Raw genomic sequence first — 18,549 nt, 5'->3', positions numbered from 1 at the left:
CCTCCCGGGACCCCCCTCATATACACGGGCCTCCCGGGACCCCCCTCATATACACGGGCCTGCCGGGACCCCCCTCATATACACAGGCCTCCCGGGACCCCCCTCATATACACGGGCCTCCCGGGACCCCCCTCATATACACAGGCCTCCCGGGACCCCCCTCATATACACGGGCCTCCCGGAACCCCCTCATATACACAGGCCTCCTGGAACCCCCTCATATACATGGGCCCCCCAGTGCCCTTCATATATATGGGCCCCCTGGGACCCCTCATCTACACCCGCATACACGTGAGCCTTCCTACAATCCTCCCCCCACAGCCACGGGCAGGGGTGTGAGCTGGTGGCGGTGGCTGAGTCTCTGTTCCTGGTGCCAGCAACAGCTCTGGGTCCCTTACACATCTGTGCTCTTGAGGCTGGAGCTGGAGGTAGGAGTGGCATTGGTGGCCCCAGGGCCTAAGCCGGGCTCACACTGCAGCCTGGACCCCCCGTAGCACATCCTGTCCCGCAGCATCTGGTACTTATCCTCCAGAACCCTGTTCTTCACCGACTGCGGGACGTCAGGCACGAACCAGGCGGCCACGAGCTTGATGCACAAGGCCACGTGCTGGGGGAGGGAACGGGGGCTGAGTGGGGAGGTCAAGCAGGCTGGGGGGCGGGGAGGAGGGCCCCCCAGTTTTGGCCCACCTCAAAGAGGATGAGAAAGGCCAGGCGGATGGCCAGGAGGACCCAGAACTGTTCCGAGAAGTTGTAGTCCTGAGCGTTGCGGTAGTCCCGGTACCTGGGGTGGGGGAGGACCTAAGGTCAGGGGTCAGGAGGACAGAGGGCACTCGTGGGGGCGGGGGTGGGGTCCAAACCTGCATTCAGTGACGTTCTCTGAGCCCTCTATCTTGACAGGGTCCTGGAAGTCCTTGGTGTGAAACACGGACAGACTGTGGTTGATGTAGCCAGTGAGGCAGCTGGGGGGCAGGGAGAGGAGATGGAGGTTGGAGCGCAGGTTGTGGCCCCTCCAGGCCTCTGGGGTGCTTCCCTGGAGCTAATTCCTGTCTGGCGGGGTCACCAGGGTGGGGCACAGTGCAGACTCCCTCCATTCCTCTATGTGGGAGAGGGGCCATGGGGGGAAGCTGAAGGGGCTCAGGGATGCCACCATCTGCCTCCCTTGCCAAGGGCTGAGGGGAACCTTAGGTGGGACCCCCTGGAAAGCTAGAGGGGCTGAGTGAGGACACTGCTTTGCCCTCCCGTGCAGGAGCAGGCCACAAAGGGTCTGACTTTGGGAGGGGAGGTGTTCTGTGCCTGCTCAGAAAACAGCTGGTTCTGGGACCTAATGCCGCACTGGGGTCTCAGTCAGCACTCCCAGCTCCAGCCCAGGGTCTGCAGGTCAGTGCAGAGGCAATATTGGCAGCACCCAGTCCTTCCCCTGGGCTCCCCATGCTGGGCTGTGGTTGGGCGTTTTCCCAGGGATCTCTGGACAGTTTGAGGCCCCCCCAGGGCCTGTGTGGCAGCACTCCTTACTCGACAGAAGAGTGGGCCCCCCCTCGGCATGGGCCATAGCGGTACTTGTATACCACTCTGGGGATGAACTCAGATGTGAAGGCGATGACCATCCCGTTGGCAATGACCGCCAGCACGCCAATGGTCTCCAGCACCTGCAGCCAGGTCCCTGGGCCACAGCAGCGGGGTGAGGCTGTCTGGTTCCTCAAGCCGTAACCACTACAGCCCACCCCACCTCCACCCATCCATCCTTCAAAGCCAAGAGCCTGGATGGTCCGAGGGCCTTGTCACATCTCTGTGAATGGCACCCCATCGCAGCCATAGGGCCAGACCACTGATGAGGAGACCTGCGCCAAGGCCAACAGAGCCCAGCCTTCACTCTCCCAATATCCATGTCCTTGACATAGATGGGAAGGGGTTCAGGTCTCCCTGCCTCCCTTGTCTCTCTGAATCCCTCAGATGCCCCAAGCCTGCTCCACCTTCTGGGTTCCCCACCCGAGGGTAGAACCCTTTAACCTGGGCCCAAGACTGGGGCCTCTCTCACACATGTTCCTCCTCCTGCCCACTTTGTGAACCCAGCTCTCTGTTCATCCCTGACACTTGCCCATCCATCTCAGTGAGATGCTGGGCCCCTCCCTCCGTCAGCTCCCTGTTCTCAGAGTCCAGCTTCTCTGTCTGGGCCCCCCAAGGAGGCTGCAGGCCCTCCAGCCAGGTCCCAGGGCAAGAGGGAAGGGCTTGTGAAGTACATGCCAGCCCTGCCTTTTCCTGGGGCCTGAGCCCCCCCAGGCCTGACCCCCATCTTGGCTGACAACCCAGGAAGACCTGGAGGACTGTGTGGGGTGGGGAGGGGAAATAGCGTGGTCCCGGTGCCCCTTGCGACCTCTGCGCCCAAGTTGAGCACCCCGCCCTGCACAGCCACCCCGTTGGGCCCCTGACCGATGTCCTTGGCCTTGCGTGGCACCAGGCGTCGCCTCAGCCTAACCATCTTGATGGCGTCCAGGCGGATCTCCACGAGGTTACTGAAGAGTGCGAGCAGCGGAGCCAGCGGGAAGGCGGCCACAAAGATGGTGGTGAAGCCGTACTGGATCACTGAGAGGGGCGGTCACCTTGAGCCTCGGGACCCCCAGCTTCCTCCCGCCCCAGCGCCCCAGCACCCTGGCCCACCCGGAGCCCCAGATCCCTCCCACACACTCATTTCCATGAACTCGTCAAACAGGCTGAAGGTGTTGACTGGGTTCAGGCGGTAGTTGCGCTGCCAGTTCCTCAGCTCGGGGTCCTGGGACTCGCTGCCCCGCATTGAGCGATACTTGTGGGCCAGCCACCTGGGGGTGACAAGAACCGGATAGGGGTAGGGAGCAGAGCGGGGCTGAGGGGCCCCTGGGAGCGGTTGGCTGTGGGAGATGGGGAGGAGGGCCTGGTGGGGAAGAGGGTCCTCACGGGCCCAGGTACTCCACGCAGTTGCTGAGCGTCTGTTTCAGGCCCATGATGATGGCCATCTGCACAAATAGGTCCATCATGCATCCGCTGAGGTGGCACTGGGGACGGGGGGATGAGAGGTCAGGCCCAGGAGAAGGGCAGTTCACGGACAGGGCAGCAGGGCACCCGAGACAGACTGACCTCCTCCAGCTTCCACAGGCCCGCCAGGCGCACGGACTTCCCAGGGTGACCGTTGATCCTAGGAGGGACAGCCAGGCTGAGGGCAGCGCCCTGCCCCTAATCGGGTGGGGGTGGGGTGAGAGGACAGAGGGGATACGGAACACACAGGAGACAGTAGAGAGGAAGGAGCCCGCCCTGCAGGTGAGCAGAGCTTACACCCAGACACGATACCCACGTGCACAGGAGAAAGCTCCGCCGGTCATGCAGACACGGGTTCTAGACAAGCCTGCTAAGAGGGGCCTCAGTTCCCCCCTGCCGGAAACCGTGCACATAGGGTTACTTTATGTTTAAATCTCCTACTTTCCATAACGTGATAAAACGTATAAAGGGAATTATGCCCAAAGTCAGTTCATGCTTCGTGGAGAGACCCTGGAGAAGCTCCCCACTACAGTTTACGACAACTATTATTTAACACAGTTCTGGAATAGTATAAATTTACAAATAAAAAAATTATATGAAATGCAATTATGTACCTGGAAAATCAAAATAAACTAACTGAAAGACTAGATACTTCAACTGACAGGTGCTAAAAGGGAACAAAGTTGATGCCAAGCTAACCCCCTTTCCTGGATGCCACGAAGCCAGGCGGAGACACAGCAGGAGATGTGCCCGAGGCATTAGAACGGACACTCACTCTGGCTGGTGATATTTATACTTCAGGAGAAGGAAAAGCCAGCAGCCAGGAGGGAAGCAACCAGTGCTGAGGAGGGAGCAGCAGGACAGGGAGGACCAGAAACTGGACGTAAAGGGGAGAGGATTCTTTGAGTGAAACAGTGGAGATCGTCAGTAGAGAGAGAAAAGCCGGCGAGGCGGAGGAGAGATGGATTACTGAGGCATGTTGAGTGAAAATGACCCAGCAGCCCGGCCAGTGTGCTCAGTGGTTGAGCGTCAACCATGAACCAAGCAAGAGGTCACCAGTTTGATTTGCAGTCAGGGTACATGCCCGGGTTTGGGGCTCAATCCCCAGTAGGGGGTGTGCAGGAGGCAACCGATCCATGACTCTCATCATTGATGTTTCTATAACTCTTTCCCTCTCCCTTCCTCTCTCTGAAATCAAAACATTTTTATAAATAATAAATAAATAGGCAAGGCAGAGGGAGCCCTCACCTGCCCAGGATGAAGGCGATGTAGACGAGTGAGGAGAAGTGTGCAAAGAACTGCAGAGTGAAGAACTTGACGGTGAACTTGCTCTCTCGCTCTGAGAAGGTCCGGGACTTCTCTGGGAAAACACACGGGCTGTCCCTCACCTGTCCCTCGCCCCACAGCAGTCCAGTGCCCAGCCTGTTGCTGTTCTGACACTCAGGGACACCTGCAACCCACACCTGTCTCCTAGGTTCAAACTCCCGCCCTTTGGTGGGAGAGGCAATGGAAACCACAGGACATCCCGCCCCAACCCATGTCCACTTCCCATGTCTTGCCAGAAGCTAGGGAGGGGCTGGGGGCCCCCGCTCTCACCAAAGTCACAAAGTTTCAGGGCCACACACTTGTTGATCTGCGGAGGGGAGACCGGAGGACTCACTTTGGGCCTCAGTGGAGAACCCCTCCCCGCCCTCCCCCTGCCCTGACCACCCACCTTAGTCATGATGAGGATGGTCACATAGTGCACCAGGGCCCCGGTCACCACCACGGCCGTGGTCACCTGCTCCTCCAGGAAGGGCAAGGCCGAGTTGCTGAAGAGAGCGGCAGCCAGGACACGGTAGACCACCAGGACGTGGGCCATGCCGATCATGAGGCAGATCTGCAGGGGTGGCCAGGAGGGTGGGCTCAGAGGCAGTCCTCAGCCAGGGTGCCAGCCCACCACGGGCTCCCCGGAGTACCATGAACAGGGACAGGGCGAGGATGATGGTGCTTCTCATGTAGGAGTGCTGGTGCTGCTGGAGCTTGTAGTCGGGGCAGTTAATGAGCTCAAGCGCCACTTCCTCCTGGGGAGGGTACCGGACACGCCTCAGACACAGGACACACATATCAGACATGGGACGCACTTGTCAGACACGGGGACCCACGCCGCAGACCCGGGAGGCACGATTCCCACACGAGGACGCGCGCCTCAGCAGCACAGAACCGGGTGGGCCACAGGGCGCTGGGAGGAGACGGCCGGCCTGGGCCACCTGGCCCGGCTCACCTGGTCTTCATCCCACCCGTACAGGTCCCAGTGCAGCACCACGCGGGCTCGCTGCCTCTTCCAGAACTCCAGGAACACCGTGGCTGCAGCGGGAGCAAGGAGGGTGTCGCAGGTGTCCCTGGGGAGGTGGCCCAAGGCGATGGGGGCAGGAGGGGTCCTGGAGCCCAGGCTGGCCCCCCGCCCAGGTGCCTGCAGCGACTCACCCCACAGAGCCATGAAGATGGCAAATATCACAGTGCCCTCGTTGTCAAAGAGGTGGGTGAGCTGGGGAGAGGGACACGCGGGCTGCGGCTGGCCATCCCCGCCACCCTGTCACCCCCGGGGGAAGGACACCCAGCTCTGTGGGGAGGGGGGGAAGCCAGGGCGGGCCCTCTGCAGGGCGACCTAGGCCTGGAGTGCACCCCAAGGTGACAAACCTTGGCAAAGGTGCAGGTGTCCGAGAGGCGCTGGTACCTGCGGCCATGGTCGCCGCGTGGGCACATGAAGACGTCGTGGGCCTCACAGATCTCCTTGCTGCAGGTGCAGGAGCCCAGGGGTAGGCTCTCCCGACGCCCCGCCCCTCCCGGCCTGGCCCCGCCCCCGATTGTGGCCCCGCCCCGATTGTGGCCCCGCCCCGCCCGGCCCCGCCCTCCCGTCGTGGCCCCGCCCCGCCCGGCCCCGCCCTCCCGTCGTGGCCCCGCCCTCCCGTCGTGGCCCCGCCCCGCCCGCCCTGACCACGCCCCGTGACACGCCCCCACCTGATCTGGCTGGCGTTGAACAGCGAGAGGCCGCTCAGGAAGACCGTGAGGCCCACCACCGCGGCGGGGACCAGCATGTAGGTGTACCAGCCGAGCCAGGCGAAGTACAGGGCCACCTTCTCGCCGAAGTAGTTCCTGCGGGCACAGCGGCGCGGTCAGAGCCACCGCCAGGGCGACGTCCCAGGCCCGTGCTGGGCGGGGCAGGGGGCATGGGACGCACAGACGTGTTTGCTAGAGGTGCAGGTGTGTCTGCGGGGGCACAGGTGCGCCTGTGAGGGGTGCAGGTGTGTCTGCGGGGGCACAGGTGCGTCTGTGAGGGGTGCAGGTGTGTCTGCGGGGGCACAGATGCATCTGTGGATAGCACAGGTGGGTCTCTGCGGCGCACAGGTATGTCTGTGAAGGGGACACAGGTGGCTTGCTTGGGGCAGTATTACCTGATATCATCAATGGGCTGCTCATGGACCATGTTTCTCCACCGGGCCCATTTCTTCTTCAGGTTTTCCTCCCCCTGGGCACAGGTGACCGACAGTGAGAGCTTTCTGCCTCCGGCCCCACCCTCAGGTCAGGCCCTCTCCCAGCCAGCCTACCCCTCACCTTGTGCAGGGGAAACCTGGTCTCAAAGACCCCATCCTTCACCAAGTCCTGGAATGTGTCTAAGGGTGACGGGGAGTCTCCAGTCAGAGAGGAGGGAGGGGAGGGAGGGGAGGGAGGGCCCTGCCACATCCCCCCACCTCAGTGCCCTCCTGGTGGGCCACTGCACCGGCCATCTGCCCAGCCCATCCTCACCACCGGCTTTCGTCTTGCTGTTCAGGATGAAGTCGACGATTCGGATTCTGGAACACAAGAGCTGGTTCAGAGTGGCACCATGTAACCTCAGCAGACCGACCCCTGTCTGGCCGGGTCCCAAGCCCCATACCATCCTGGTGGAGCCCCCAGCCTACCTGCCTCACCTCCTGACCAGAGCCCAGACCCAGGACTCATCTAGGAGCCCACCCTTGGTCTCCTTAAATCCTCCCAGGATGCAGCTACACCCCCCCCCACCCGTGGCTCTAGGACGGGGCTCTCTCAGGAATGGTCCTTCTCCTCCCGGAACCCCAGAAACTTGGCCTGACCCCCTACCTCCAATCACACTTCCTCCCTGGAGCCCCCACACAGCCAGAGCACACCCTTTGGCCTTATGTATGTGAATCCTCTTTACATCCCTGGGAGCAGTTTTGCCTATGTGGAGCCTGAGGCTTAGAGAGGTTGAGTAACTTGGCCAAGGCCACACAGCCAGGAAGTGGCATCTGACTGAAGAGCCACACTCCTGAGCACCCTCCGATGTGACATGGTCCCCTGGACGCCCCAGGGCACTCACCCTGCCCGGCTCTCCAATACCCCATCAAGGTGCCTCAACTCATCTTCCCCCCCTTCCTCCTCCCGGGGGCCCCCCAGTTGTCCTATCCCCAGGAGCCCCCTCCGTTGCCTTGTATCCACATGCTGGGAGTGTCCTTTGCCAGTCTCCACTGACATGGCCCCAGCTGAGCTCGGAGGGACTTGGGATGAGACAGGCAGGTGATGGAGGAGGGATATGGGGAGGGCAGGTGGATCAGCTTTTAGAGCTGGAGGGTCAGCAGGGAGGAGCAGGTGCTCAGAGAGAGAGAGGAGGTGTTGGGTTCCCAAGAGGCAGGGGATAGATGGCTGGGAAAGGGCCTTGGGTCTGCATCTGGGTTCAGAGCCAGGAGGGATGGCTGGGAGGGTCCTCTCAGCCTCTCTGAATCTGCCCACCCATTAAGTCCCATGTAGCTTTCAGAAAACACTCCAAGAGGTGAGAACTGTCATAATCCCTTTTCACAGATGTGGAAGCTGGCACAGAGCCCTGAGGACACACCTGGGGCTCTCCCTGGACCTGGCATGTGCATGGTAGGTAGGGGTCCTCCTGGTCAGACTCCAGGCCAGCCTCTCACCTGGTGGTGTCTGGGATGGGGGTCGACCTGGTTGTCTCCACTCTGGGGGCTGGACCCTTGGGCTCCATGAGGAGCATCTGGTACAGGCTGAAGATCCTATTGTCGGCTCTGATTCCAAAGAACACCTTCTCCTGGTCCTTCCTCACCTGGGGGTGGGGGAGTGACTCTCTTCTACCTTGGAACCCTCCCCGCTCCGTCCATGGCCACTGTTCAGCCCCTTCACCTCAAGCACAAGACCACGGGCCACCTCTCCAGACCCCTCCCCAGACCCCTCCGGCACCCATGACCCCTGCCCCTCAGTGCCAGCCCACCTTGTATTGGAAGCCCTTTCCTTTGAGGTCCTTCAGGAATTGCTGCTGCTGGTAGACCTGCCTGGGGTTTGTCTGGGTGCGATGATCGGCCACAAGGACGTAGTCCCACTGGTCAGGAGGATCAGGCTGTAGGAGGGAGACACGGGCTGGGCATGGGAGAGTGGGAGGGGCCAAGCCCAGAGGGTCTGAGCAGAGACTCACCTCAGAAGCACCCATCTCCATCAGCGGGAAGCTGTCACCTTCCATCCCCACCAGGATCTGGAGTCTCTCTTCGCCCTGGGGCAGGGGGTGGGGACAGAAGGATTGAGATTATTCCCATAGTAGAGTGTCTCCTGGGCACCAAGGGGCTTAAAACACAAAGCTGGGGGTGGGGGGAGGTGAGGAAAACATGTATACAAGTAGGTCCTGGGGGGTGTAAGTGTCAGGGAAGGGCCAGGCACAGGGGCTGCAGGGCAAGGAACCAACCAGCAGAGGTGTGTTTGGAAATATAGGCAAAGAGCTCCTGAAACCCTAAGAGAAGACAGACAGCCCAATCTAAAACAGGCCAAGATGCAAAAGGATTTCGCGGACAAGCAGCAGGCACAGGGGAAGATGCAGGAACTCTGGGAGACCAGGAAACGCTGGTCACGTGACAGGGAGGCACCACCTTCTACCCTTCGGTCATGGACATTTTAAGTGCCAAAGTTGGCAGAACCCCGGGGTTGCTCTGTTGCACGCACTGGTACGTGAATTTGGAAAACAAAAGTGAACATCCACAGTCCGGCCCGGCCACACCTGGAGACACAGACAGATGGACAAGGTGCTCACAATAGCAAATGTCACATCGAAACGGTGGGAATAACACACATCCCCACTGCATGGATGGATGAAGACACCGCGCAGTCCCCACATGGCTGCAGGTGATGCAGCCGGAGCACAAATGGGCCGCCGCCTCCCACGGGGCATCGGGAGCAAACGTGACGTGGTACCAAGTTCAGCAAAACTACTTCCAGGACAGACACACAGACGCTGCATCAGTGGGCGGAACCTCACAGAAGTGGACATGTGCTCAGCCTCGCGACCCTCCCCAAGTTGTCCTTAGTCACTGTGGCAGCAGGACCGGGAGGTGCAGCTTAGCCCTCCCCTGCTGTGTGTGGGCTGCACTTCATGACCAAGGAGGAAGGTGTGGGAGGAAAACAGTCACCTCCCAGAGGAGAGCCCAGCAGACACCCACCCCAGACAGTGGGGGTCGAGGTCATGTGACATCACTTAGATGTCAGGGACCCTGAGAGGAGGTGATGTGATGGTGTGTGGTCCCCTCCCTAGAATCTACAGTCCTGACTCATCACAAGAACATCACAGGGACATTCACCAGACCTGGGCTGACCGAACAGGCAGATGCCCAAGGACAAGGAGGGACAGAGGGATCGTCCCAGACGGGAGGGGCCCGATTGCCACCAGGGATCCTGCACTGACCAGGACAGGAAAGGACCCAGTGGGAAAGCAGGTAATGTTGGAGTCGAGGAAGCTGTGGTGGGCTCCTCATTTCGACCAGTACCCCAAGCGATGGGCGCTGACTTCAGGGGAGGCGGAGCAAAGGGCATGGGCACCTCCTCTGTATTTATAACTCTTTATAACATTGACAATGTACTAAACCTACCTGAGCTGGAGGAACGAGAGTTAGGGTGGGGGACCCAGGGCCCTCATTAGGCTCAGTGAGGAGGCTGAGGACTGAGGCAGAGTGACCCAGGGCCCCTCCACTGGGGGAACCTGGCGGCTGAGGGGTGGGGGACAAGGCACACAGTCAGGGAGGGTCACTGGGGGGGGGGAGCCAGGGGCAGAGGTGCAAGGAGAAGACCCTGGCTTTGGAGCCAAGAGCCCAGGGGACACCAACACCACACTCTCTCAGGCAAGATCACCCACCTCCTCCAACCTTGGCCATGACAGTGTCAGCCCTACGGGGCTTTAGGCCACACACCAAGCATCCTGTCACCCCAACGTGGCACTGAGCACGCTGTGTTTGCATGGCTGGCAAGGACCCCAGCCCCAGTCCCTGTTGGCAGCTCCCCAGGGAGGCAAAGGACCCCAGAGGGACAGGGACCTGCTGCATCCCAGACATAAAGGTTCTGGGGCAATCTAGGGGTTGTGTCCATCAGAAAACCGGCCTCACGTGAACTGCTGGCAAATCTGGGCACTCCCTACCCCACCACAGCCCCCACTGGCCCTGGACTTCTGCCAGGGCTTCCTGCCCCAGGAGCCCCCAGCTCACAGCCCTCAACCCTGCTCCAGTCACCCACAGCCAAGACTTTGGTCCTGCTGGTGCTCCACCTGCTAGCCTTTCCCTTCTCCAACCACATTCCTGCCAAGCTCAAGCACGCCTCTTCCAGAAAGCCTGCCTGGACTGCTCCAGCCAGTCTGCCCTCCAGGACTGCCAGGTAAAGTACAGGCCACCCAATTGCATTTGAGTTTCACATAAACAAGATCCCTTTTGGTATAAGTATGTCCCAATTATTGTGATCATGGGATATACTTATACTAAAAACATAAAATAAAAAGGCAGCCCTGGGGAATACTCCCTACTCACAGCCAGGGACACCAAGAGTCAGAGCTGCGGAAGGCCCCTCTGTCCATCCCTTCAGGGGTGCAGAAGTGACCACCACCCAGCCTGTCTGGGCGGGCTACATGGAACACACACATGTGATACCACTTCAGCTGCACATGGATACATATGGGCCTCTGTCACTATTCCTGAGGGTCACGTCCCCCCTCCAGGCCCTCCTGACTCAGCCCCAAAAGCACGGTGCAGTTATCGTCCAGCAAGGGAACATTCCTGTCCCCACCAAAGTGGACACCCCCCTGGCTGGCCCAGCCAGGTGCCCCAGACCACCCTCCCTGACCAAGCACCCCACCTGGCTCTGCCTGCCCCTCCCTCCCACCATCCCTCCAGCTATCCATCTGTATGTCATCTGTCAATTCATTCTTTTGTGTGCTGTCCATCATCCATCCCCAGGTACTCACTGATGAAATGGTGTGCCCTGTGTGCAGCCCCCATGGGCAGTGTGTGGTGTAAGTGTGGTGTAAGTGGACACAGGGGTCTGGAGGGGCAGGCACCTACTGGGCAGGGTGGGTAGTGTGGAGCTTGGCCTTGTGGGGCAAGAGGTTGGCAGGAGCTGGGCCGGCATGGCTCGCTGGTTGAGCATCAATGTATGATCCAGAAGATTATGGTTTGATTACCGGTCAGGGCACATGCCCGGGTTTCAGGCTCAATCCCCAATGGGAGGCATGCAGGGGGCAGCCAACCAATGACTCTCTCTGATGTTTTTATCTCTCTCTCCCTCTCCCTTCCTCTCTCTGAAATCAATTAAAAAAAAATTCCTTTTAAAAAATTTTTTAAAAAAATGGTTTGCAGGAGGCGAAAAAGCGAGAGCAGCTCCCGGGAGAGGAAAACAAGCCCTGAGGAGCAGCATGCAATTGGTGTCCAGAGACACAGTACCTAGCACCTCCAAGGACTTGGTACTCAGTACTCCCAGGGACTCAGCACTCAGCACCTCCAAGGACATGGAAGTTACTACTCTTAGTGCCCTGGCACTTGGCACCTATGGGACTTCGTAGTCACTCTTCCCAGGGACACCAACTTCAGCATCTCAGCTTTGCAGAAGCATAAAGAGCAAGAAGGGAACTGCTTGGAGGTGAGGCTGGGGAGCTGGCAGAAGCCACACCACAAGGACTGCTCAGATGTCTGGGGAGCTTGGACTTCAGCTGGGGCAACAGGGAGCCCTGGGAGGGATCTGAGCAGAGGAAGAGCATGGGCCACTGAGTCCAGCTGACTGCATCTGCACCTATCCTTCAAAGGGTTAATTCTCTCACCTCAGCCAAGCCAGGTGCTGCCTCCTCACCCACCCTGAGCCAGCCCCAAGCCTCTCCTCTACCCCAGCATGGGCCTGACTGACCTGAGAGGAAGGGGCCAGCAGGGAAGCCTGGGTGTTGGGCTGAGGAATCTCAGGACACCAGAGCTGGCTAAGGAAGGGCCGAGGAGGCCCTCAGGCAGAGGTGGAGTTGGAGGTCACCCCTTGGCTCACACCTGGGAGGGCCCTGGGTGGCCCCGTGGGAGGCTGGTTTCACTCTCCACCTTGCATGGATCTCTTCCTGCCACCCAGGTGCTGGCCCTGCCCTGCAAACTCTTCCTGGGCAGAGGGGAGAAAGGATGTCTTCTCAGATGGTCTCCTGCCCACCTTCCCTGGCCCCTCACAGCCTCCTGCTCTGCTCCCCTGAATCAGAAACCAGTAACCCTCAGCCACCCCACCTCTGCCTAGGGCAGGACTCCAGGGAGAGAGGGCCCAGCTGGCTACCCTGGGCCTCTCCAGCCCAAGGTCAGCCCATCCTGGAGGCCACAGCGCCCTCCCCTCCAGTGCCAGCTACAGGGCAAAGCTGCTCAGTCTTGGGGTCCTCACCCTGACTCAGGGACTGGCGGTGGGCATGCCCTGCCCATCTAGGCCCCACTCACTAACTAAGACCCCCACCTTGGGGTCACCAAGATCCCTGGCTGCTCCCTTCCAAGGAGAAATGGTCTCCTCCTCGGCCCCACCCTAAGGATGGAAAGCGAAGCCCCTGCTCAGGGCTCTGTCTGCTCTGCCACTGGCACCTCAGCCCAGGCTTCAGGAACCCCATGGGCACTCTCCAGGGGAGGCTGGCGAGCTGGCTGGAGGGGCCACAGGTGTGGACCCCGTGCAGCACCGACTCACCTGCATGTTGGCAGCCCCTCGCTGTCCCAGATCCAGCCGAGGGAGGCGGCTCAGCACCGCAGTAGCAGCAGTGTGGCCAGGCGAGTCATACCTGACTTCCGCGTGGGACTCACCTTCCTCCTCCCTCCCCGCCCTCCTGCCAGCCGGCGTGGGGAGGAGCCCGGGAGCCAGGCTGCGAGGGCACACCCCTACCGAAGTCCCTTCACCCTCACCTGCAGGGGAGGCTTTCCCTTATAAGTCGGGGTTACATTGACACCCTCTCTTCTGGGAAGCAAGGGGGCACATGAGCGCTCCCCAATGCCCTAGCTTCCCTCTCCCCTTCACTCTTCCTGACCCCAAGACTCACCTTTCCCAGGGCCTCTCCAGCATCCAACCCTTGATCTCCCAAGTCCAGGGCTGATTCCCTTAGAAGAGAAGCTGGGGCATGAAGATGGAGGAAGAGGCAGATCCCCAAAAGAAACTGTCTCTTCTACCCTGATCCCCTGCCTTGCGGACGCCAGCTGGGGCAGGAGGAGCCCTTGGCGTCCTGAGGATGTGTGGCTGGCCCCCAGGCTGCATGGACCTCTGAGGGGACGGCCCCACCAAGTCTTGTGGGCCCTAGGCAGCAACTGGGGAAAGCTCTGGACCACCCCAGAGCGCTGCCCCCAACAAGAAGGTGGGGTACCCAGGCTCTGAAAGCTGCTCCAAAGCTGAGGACACAGAGCAGGAGCTCAGCAGAGCAAGACACCTGGAGACCCTGAACCACATGGGGGCAGCTGGAGGGAGCAGGGAGCACCCAAAGTGTCACAGGGGCACCCATGATGTCGTGGGGGCAGGGAGCACCTGTGGTGTTGGGATACAGCCTCGAGCAGCCTCTGCACCCCTGTGGTTCAGACCCAGGGTTGACATGTTTGCTCTGGGTTGCCCCAGGGATGACACAGCCCCACCCACATTTCTGCTTGGGAGACCCATGTCAGGCTGCAACAGCAGCTGGGGCCAGGGCTGAACTATGTGAGGTGGCAAAGACAAGGGGGGCTGGGGCAGCAGAGAGCTGTGCCACCCTGACAGCACACCCACCATGCACTGTGATTCATGCCATGGAAACTCCACGTAGTGTCGGAGAGAAGTGTCTGCAGGTGGCCAGACCAATAAAAATAACATATATATATATTTTATATATGTTTTTATTGATTTTAGAGAGAGAGGAAGAGAGGGGGGAGAGAGAGAAACATTGATGAGAGAGAAACATCGATCTGTTGCCTCCCGCATGCACCCCACGGGGGATTGAGACCGCAACCCGGGCATGTGCCCTGACCCAGAATTGAACCAGTGACCTCCTGGTGCACAGGATGACACCAACCCACTGAGCCACACTGGCCGGGCCAGGAATCATTATTATTATTATTATTTTTAAAATCCTCACTGGAGGATATGTTTTCCATTGATTTTTTTGTGTTTTTTTTTTAAAGAGTGGAAGGGGTGGGGTGTGGGAGAGAGAGAGAGAGAGGAGAGAGACACACACACACATCAACTGGTTGCCTCCTGCACGTGCCCTGACCGGGGCTGGGGATCGAACCTGCAACCAGGTGTGTGCCCTTGACCAGGAATCAAACCTGCGATCCTTCAGTGCGCAGGCCAACACTTTGAGCACTGAACCACACTGGCCGGGGCAGCATTCCCAATTTCACTGCTGCGCAAACACTGCTCCTTCTCATTCCCACCTGCCGAGGGAGGGAGGGAACCTAAATTACATCCAGATCCTTTCTTCTCCAGAGTGGGCACCTGTGGCCCCTTGGGGCAAAGGCAGCTTCTCCAGCCTGGATGGGTGGGGGGAGGGCACAAGCCTGGCCCATCTGGAGAGAAAACGAGACCAGGCCTTTGGGAAGGCAACTCAGCTGTAAGAATCAAAAGTCTCAAAATTGCTTAAACTTTGGCTCATGAACAACTTTTTTTTAAAACTGCCCTAACGAAAAAATCCAAAATAATGAAAGTATGTACAAATATGTCCTCCGAGACAAAGACTGTGAACCACCTGGAATCTAGACGGCCAACACTAGGCAAATGACTTGCGAACATGGCCTGTTCGTGCTGATTAATACCCAGGCTGATGCTTTCACAGGGTGTGTGAGACCATCGGCAGTGCTCATTTTATACTAAGTGAAAAAACACAGATTGCGAATGTATACATTTGTTGTTATTAATCCTCACGCGAGGATATTTTTTTCCATTGCTTTTTAGAGAGAGTGGAAGAGAGGGAGGGAGGGGAAGGAGGGACAGAGGGGAAGAAGAACATGGGTCGCTTGCCTCCCGCGCGCACCCAGACCAGGGCTGGGGATCAAACCTGCAACCCAGGTACATGCCCCTGACCGGGAATCGAACCTTGGCCCTTCCATACCCAGGCTGATGCTTTAACGACTGAGCCACACCGGCCAGGGCAAGCATGCAGACATTTTAATCTCAATTAAGTTAAAAGTCATTAACCTACTGGAAGAGTAGAGGTAACACTGGATATTTCTATTTGCTTAATGACGTGAACTGCGGATGATGGAATTACGCTTTTCTTTCTTTAGTTTGCTTTTATTTTTTCAAATTTTGTGCAGCAAATACATCACTTTTATGAACTTTATTATTAAATTTACTGTATTATCATACTAAAGTCTATTATGAACTTTATTTCCTGGAGTCAGCCTTACCCTGTGCCTTGGTCTCGAGTGTGTCTTATGGAGAAGCCACAGTGCAGTGGGCCAGCCCCTCCAAGGCAGTGTGGCCCCTCCACCCCGGCGTTGGCAAACCTCACCCTGCTGTCTTGGGCAGAGAACTTCGGTGGAGGCCCACGTGGCCTCCTGCTCTTCCTGGTGGGCCCTGTACCCTCTCCCCTTCCCTTCCTCCCCTGACTCTGGGGAGCCTTGCCCCCCTGTGCCCTTCCCTCTGAGGACCTGAGGGCAGCAGGGAGCAGGCCCCATCCCCACTTCTCCAGGCACCTCAGACCCCTTTCACTGGGGGTAGTGGCCACCCCACAGGATGACAAAGCCTCTAGGAAGGGCCCCAGGTGAAATGCCACAGGCAGGAGCAAGCACCCCCTGTCCTCCAGACCCCAGTGGCCTGCATGTGGCCCAAAGACACTCTGATGCCTCACGGAGGACGCTTTTCAGAGGCAGCACAGGGCATCAGCTGGATTTGGGGCTTCCTGAGTCCTTTCTGAGGTGGTCCCAGCCCCCCCCCTCCAGCAGTCATCCCCGCTGCGCCCTTCCCCAGGCGGGACACTCCTGACTCCCACTGTGTGGACAGCCCCACGATGACCACGTCCTCAAAGCACGCTGCCAACTCCTCTCACCTGCCACCTGGCCGGCCACCTGAGCCATAAACCGCCGGCCTCCTAGCCGCCCTCGCCGCTCCCCGGCCGCCGGTCTCCAAATCCTGCAGCGGACCCTGCCGGCCACGCGTGTCCGAAGGGGCGGGGTGAGCAGGGCTGCAGCCAGGGCGAAGGGCAGAGGTCAGGACAGGGACGGGCGGAGGTGGGACCCATCTACCAGGACCCGGGTGCAAAGCTGCAGGCGGAGGGCTCCCTGTGGGGTGCGGGGGAGTCAGCAGAGGCCGGGGGCGCAGGGGGCAGGGGCGAAGGGGCTGGGCGCGGGGGCACCAACCTCCCTGCGCTTCAGTTTCTCGGGCTCTAAACCAGAGACGAAAGCAGAACGCAGGGGTGTGTACAGATCACCAGAGTTGGCGTTGGTAACGCCTGGGAGCTCGTGGGCACAAGGCCAGAGCTCAAAGGCGACTGACAACAGGTGGCCCGCGCGCGGGCAGAGGGCGCCCCGCGCAGCCCCGGGTGGCCGCTGCGCCCGGCCCGGCCCCGCCCCGGCCCCGCCCCGCCCCGCCCCGCCCCGCCCTTACCGGTCCGTCCGGAGCCGGGAGGACTCGGGCGCGCCAGACGCCCCAAGGGGGCCGGTGCGTCGCCCCGCCCGGCCTCTGCGCCCTGGAGAGGCCTCGGGGACCCGCTCTGCCGCGGGGGGAGGGGGGTTCTGGATGCAGTTTGGCAAAAAGAACAGACCCAGGAAGGGGTCCCGACAGCGCCACCAGCTGGCGTGCGGGAAGAGGGGTCCTGAGGACGGCTTCAGGGGTGCTTGCTGGAAAGGCCGGGCGCGCGGGAGCTGGCTTGCTCTGGGCGCCTCCTGCTCGTGGTCCCCTGTCACGTCTCCGGGCAGAGTGGGCCCCAACGCGTCCGTTTGTTCAAGGCCGGTGCCATAGGGACTGCATATCCTGGTTCCCCAACCAGGCAGCCACCTTCCTCATGACTCCCTGTGGCCTTCGGGATGGAGACCAAAGTCCAGCCCTGTCTGTCCTCTCCAGCCCCCCCTCACTCATACGCACGTGCTCTCGAGATTGGCCACAGAGGAGCTGGATGCCAGGCCATGCTGGCCACCCTGGCAACCCTAGCTGGATAACGCAGAAGCCTGAGGCAGGGAATGCGCCCAAGGGCAAGGCAGAGGGGAGCAGCCGGCCGTGAAGGCCCAGGGCACACCTCCTTGAACCAGTGTTTCCTGGCAGCCTGTTGGTCCCCACCCTATCGGGAGGCTCCACATAGTGGTCAGGGCCTGAGACTCACGGTCCCATCACAACCGGACTCCATACCTGGCAGGTCTGGCTGCGTGCTGAGTGCAGGGGGAGCCCCTTCAAACATTCTGTTACGTGTATATTTTAACAGCTTTATTGATATCTAACTCACATACCATACAATCCACCCATTTAGAGTGTACAGTTCACTAGTTTGTGGCTTTAAAAATATTTTTATTGATTTTTAGAGAAAGAGGAAGGGAGAGGGAGAGAAACATCTATGTGAGATCGATCAGCTGCCTCCTGAACGCCCCTTACAGGGGATTGAGCCCGGAACCTGGGCATGTGCCCTGATTGGGAATCAAACCGGCCACCTTTTGGTGCACAGAATGATGCTCGACCAGCTGAGCAACACCGGTCAGGGCCAGTTCATTCGTCTTTAGTATCGTCACAGATATGTGCCACCATCAGTCCACTGTAGAACATTCTCATGGCCCTGAAAAGGAACTCAGTGCCCTTTAGCAGTCACTCCCCACTTCCCTTCCCCAGCCCCTGGTGACCACTAATCTACAGTCTGTCTCCACGGGTTTGCCTATTGGGGACATTTCATATAAGTAGGTCATATACTACGTAGTCTCTTGTGACTGGCTTCTTCCACTTAGCATAATGTTTCCCAGGTTAGCCCATGTTGCAGCATGTGTCGCAACTGCATTCCTTTTTAAAGGCCAAGTAATTTTCCATTGTGTGGATAGACACATTTTGTGTATCCATTCGTCAGCTGATTACCTGCATCCCATTTTTGGCCATAAGGAATAATGCTGCTTTTATTATGAATAAAAGAACCCTCATTTAAATGGAGTCGGGAGGCCTGAAGGGGGAGCCCTCACACACAATTCCAGGTCAGACACCCCGAGGAAGAATCTCAGCTACAGACCCAACAGGAAAAGACACCCTGCATTCCCAGCAAGGTGTGCCTCTACTACCCCAGCCGGAGGAAGGAAGGCTCTCCCCTTGGCTCAACAAGCCCAGCCAATG

The 18,549-nt window shown here is 59.3% G+C and overlaps 1 protein-coding gene and 1 long non-coding RNA gene across 2 annotated transcripts; both read right to left on the bottom strand.

The window, feature by feature from the left end:
* Positions 1-394: 394 nt before the first annotated feature.
* Positions 395-11,802, bottom strand: ANO9 (anoctamin 9; the record flags this gene model as incomplete). Its single annotated transcript, XM_081154926.1, is given in 25 exon segments — positions 395-607; positions 688-781; positions 858-959; positions 1,513-1,660; positions 2,428-2,580; positions 2,683-2,813; positions 2,929-3,026; positions 3,109-3,166; positions 4,255-4,366; positions 4,603-4,639; positions 4,721-4,885; positions 4,965-5,069; positions 5,270-5,352; positions 5,473-5,533; positions 5,686-5,782; positions 6,007-6,141; positions 6,441-6,514; positions 6,601-6,659; positions 6,793-6,839; positions 7,953-8,098; positions 8,264-8,389; positions 8,465-8,539; positions 10,512-10,607; positions 10,609-10,670; positions 11,736-11,802. Coding segments are annotated over 25 exon segments (2,544 nt in total).
* A 2,356-nt stretch (positions 11,803-14,158) lies between these two features.
* LOC308565391 lies at positions 14,159-17,270 on the bottom strand. The gene is made up of 3 exons (XR_014000037.1): positions 16,855-17,270; positions 16,298-16,432; positions 14,159-14,684 (listed from the first exon to the last, which is right to left on the bottom strand). It is a non-coding gene; the product is annotated as an uncharacterized lncRNA (long non-coding RNA).
* Positions 17,271-18,549: the final 1,279 nt, after the last annotated feature.

This window comes from Miniopterus schreibersii, assembly GCF_964146895.1.
Source record: "Miniopterus schreibersii genome assembly, chromosome: 12".
In the NCBI taxonomy this organism is placed as follows: domain Eukaryota; kingdom Metazoa; phylum Chordata; class Mammalia; order Chiroptera; family Miniopteridae; genus Miniopterus; species Miniopterus schreibersii.
Note: the sequence above shows the minus strand (reverse complement) of the source record. Positions and strands in the feature narration are given on the sequence as shown.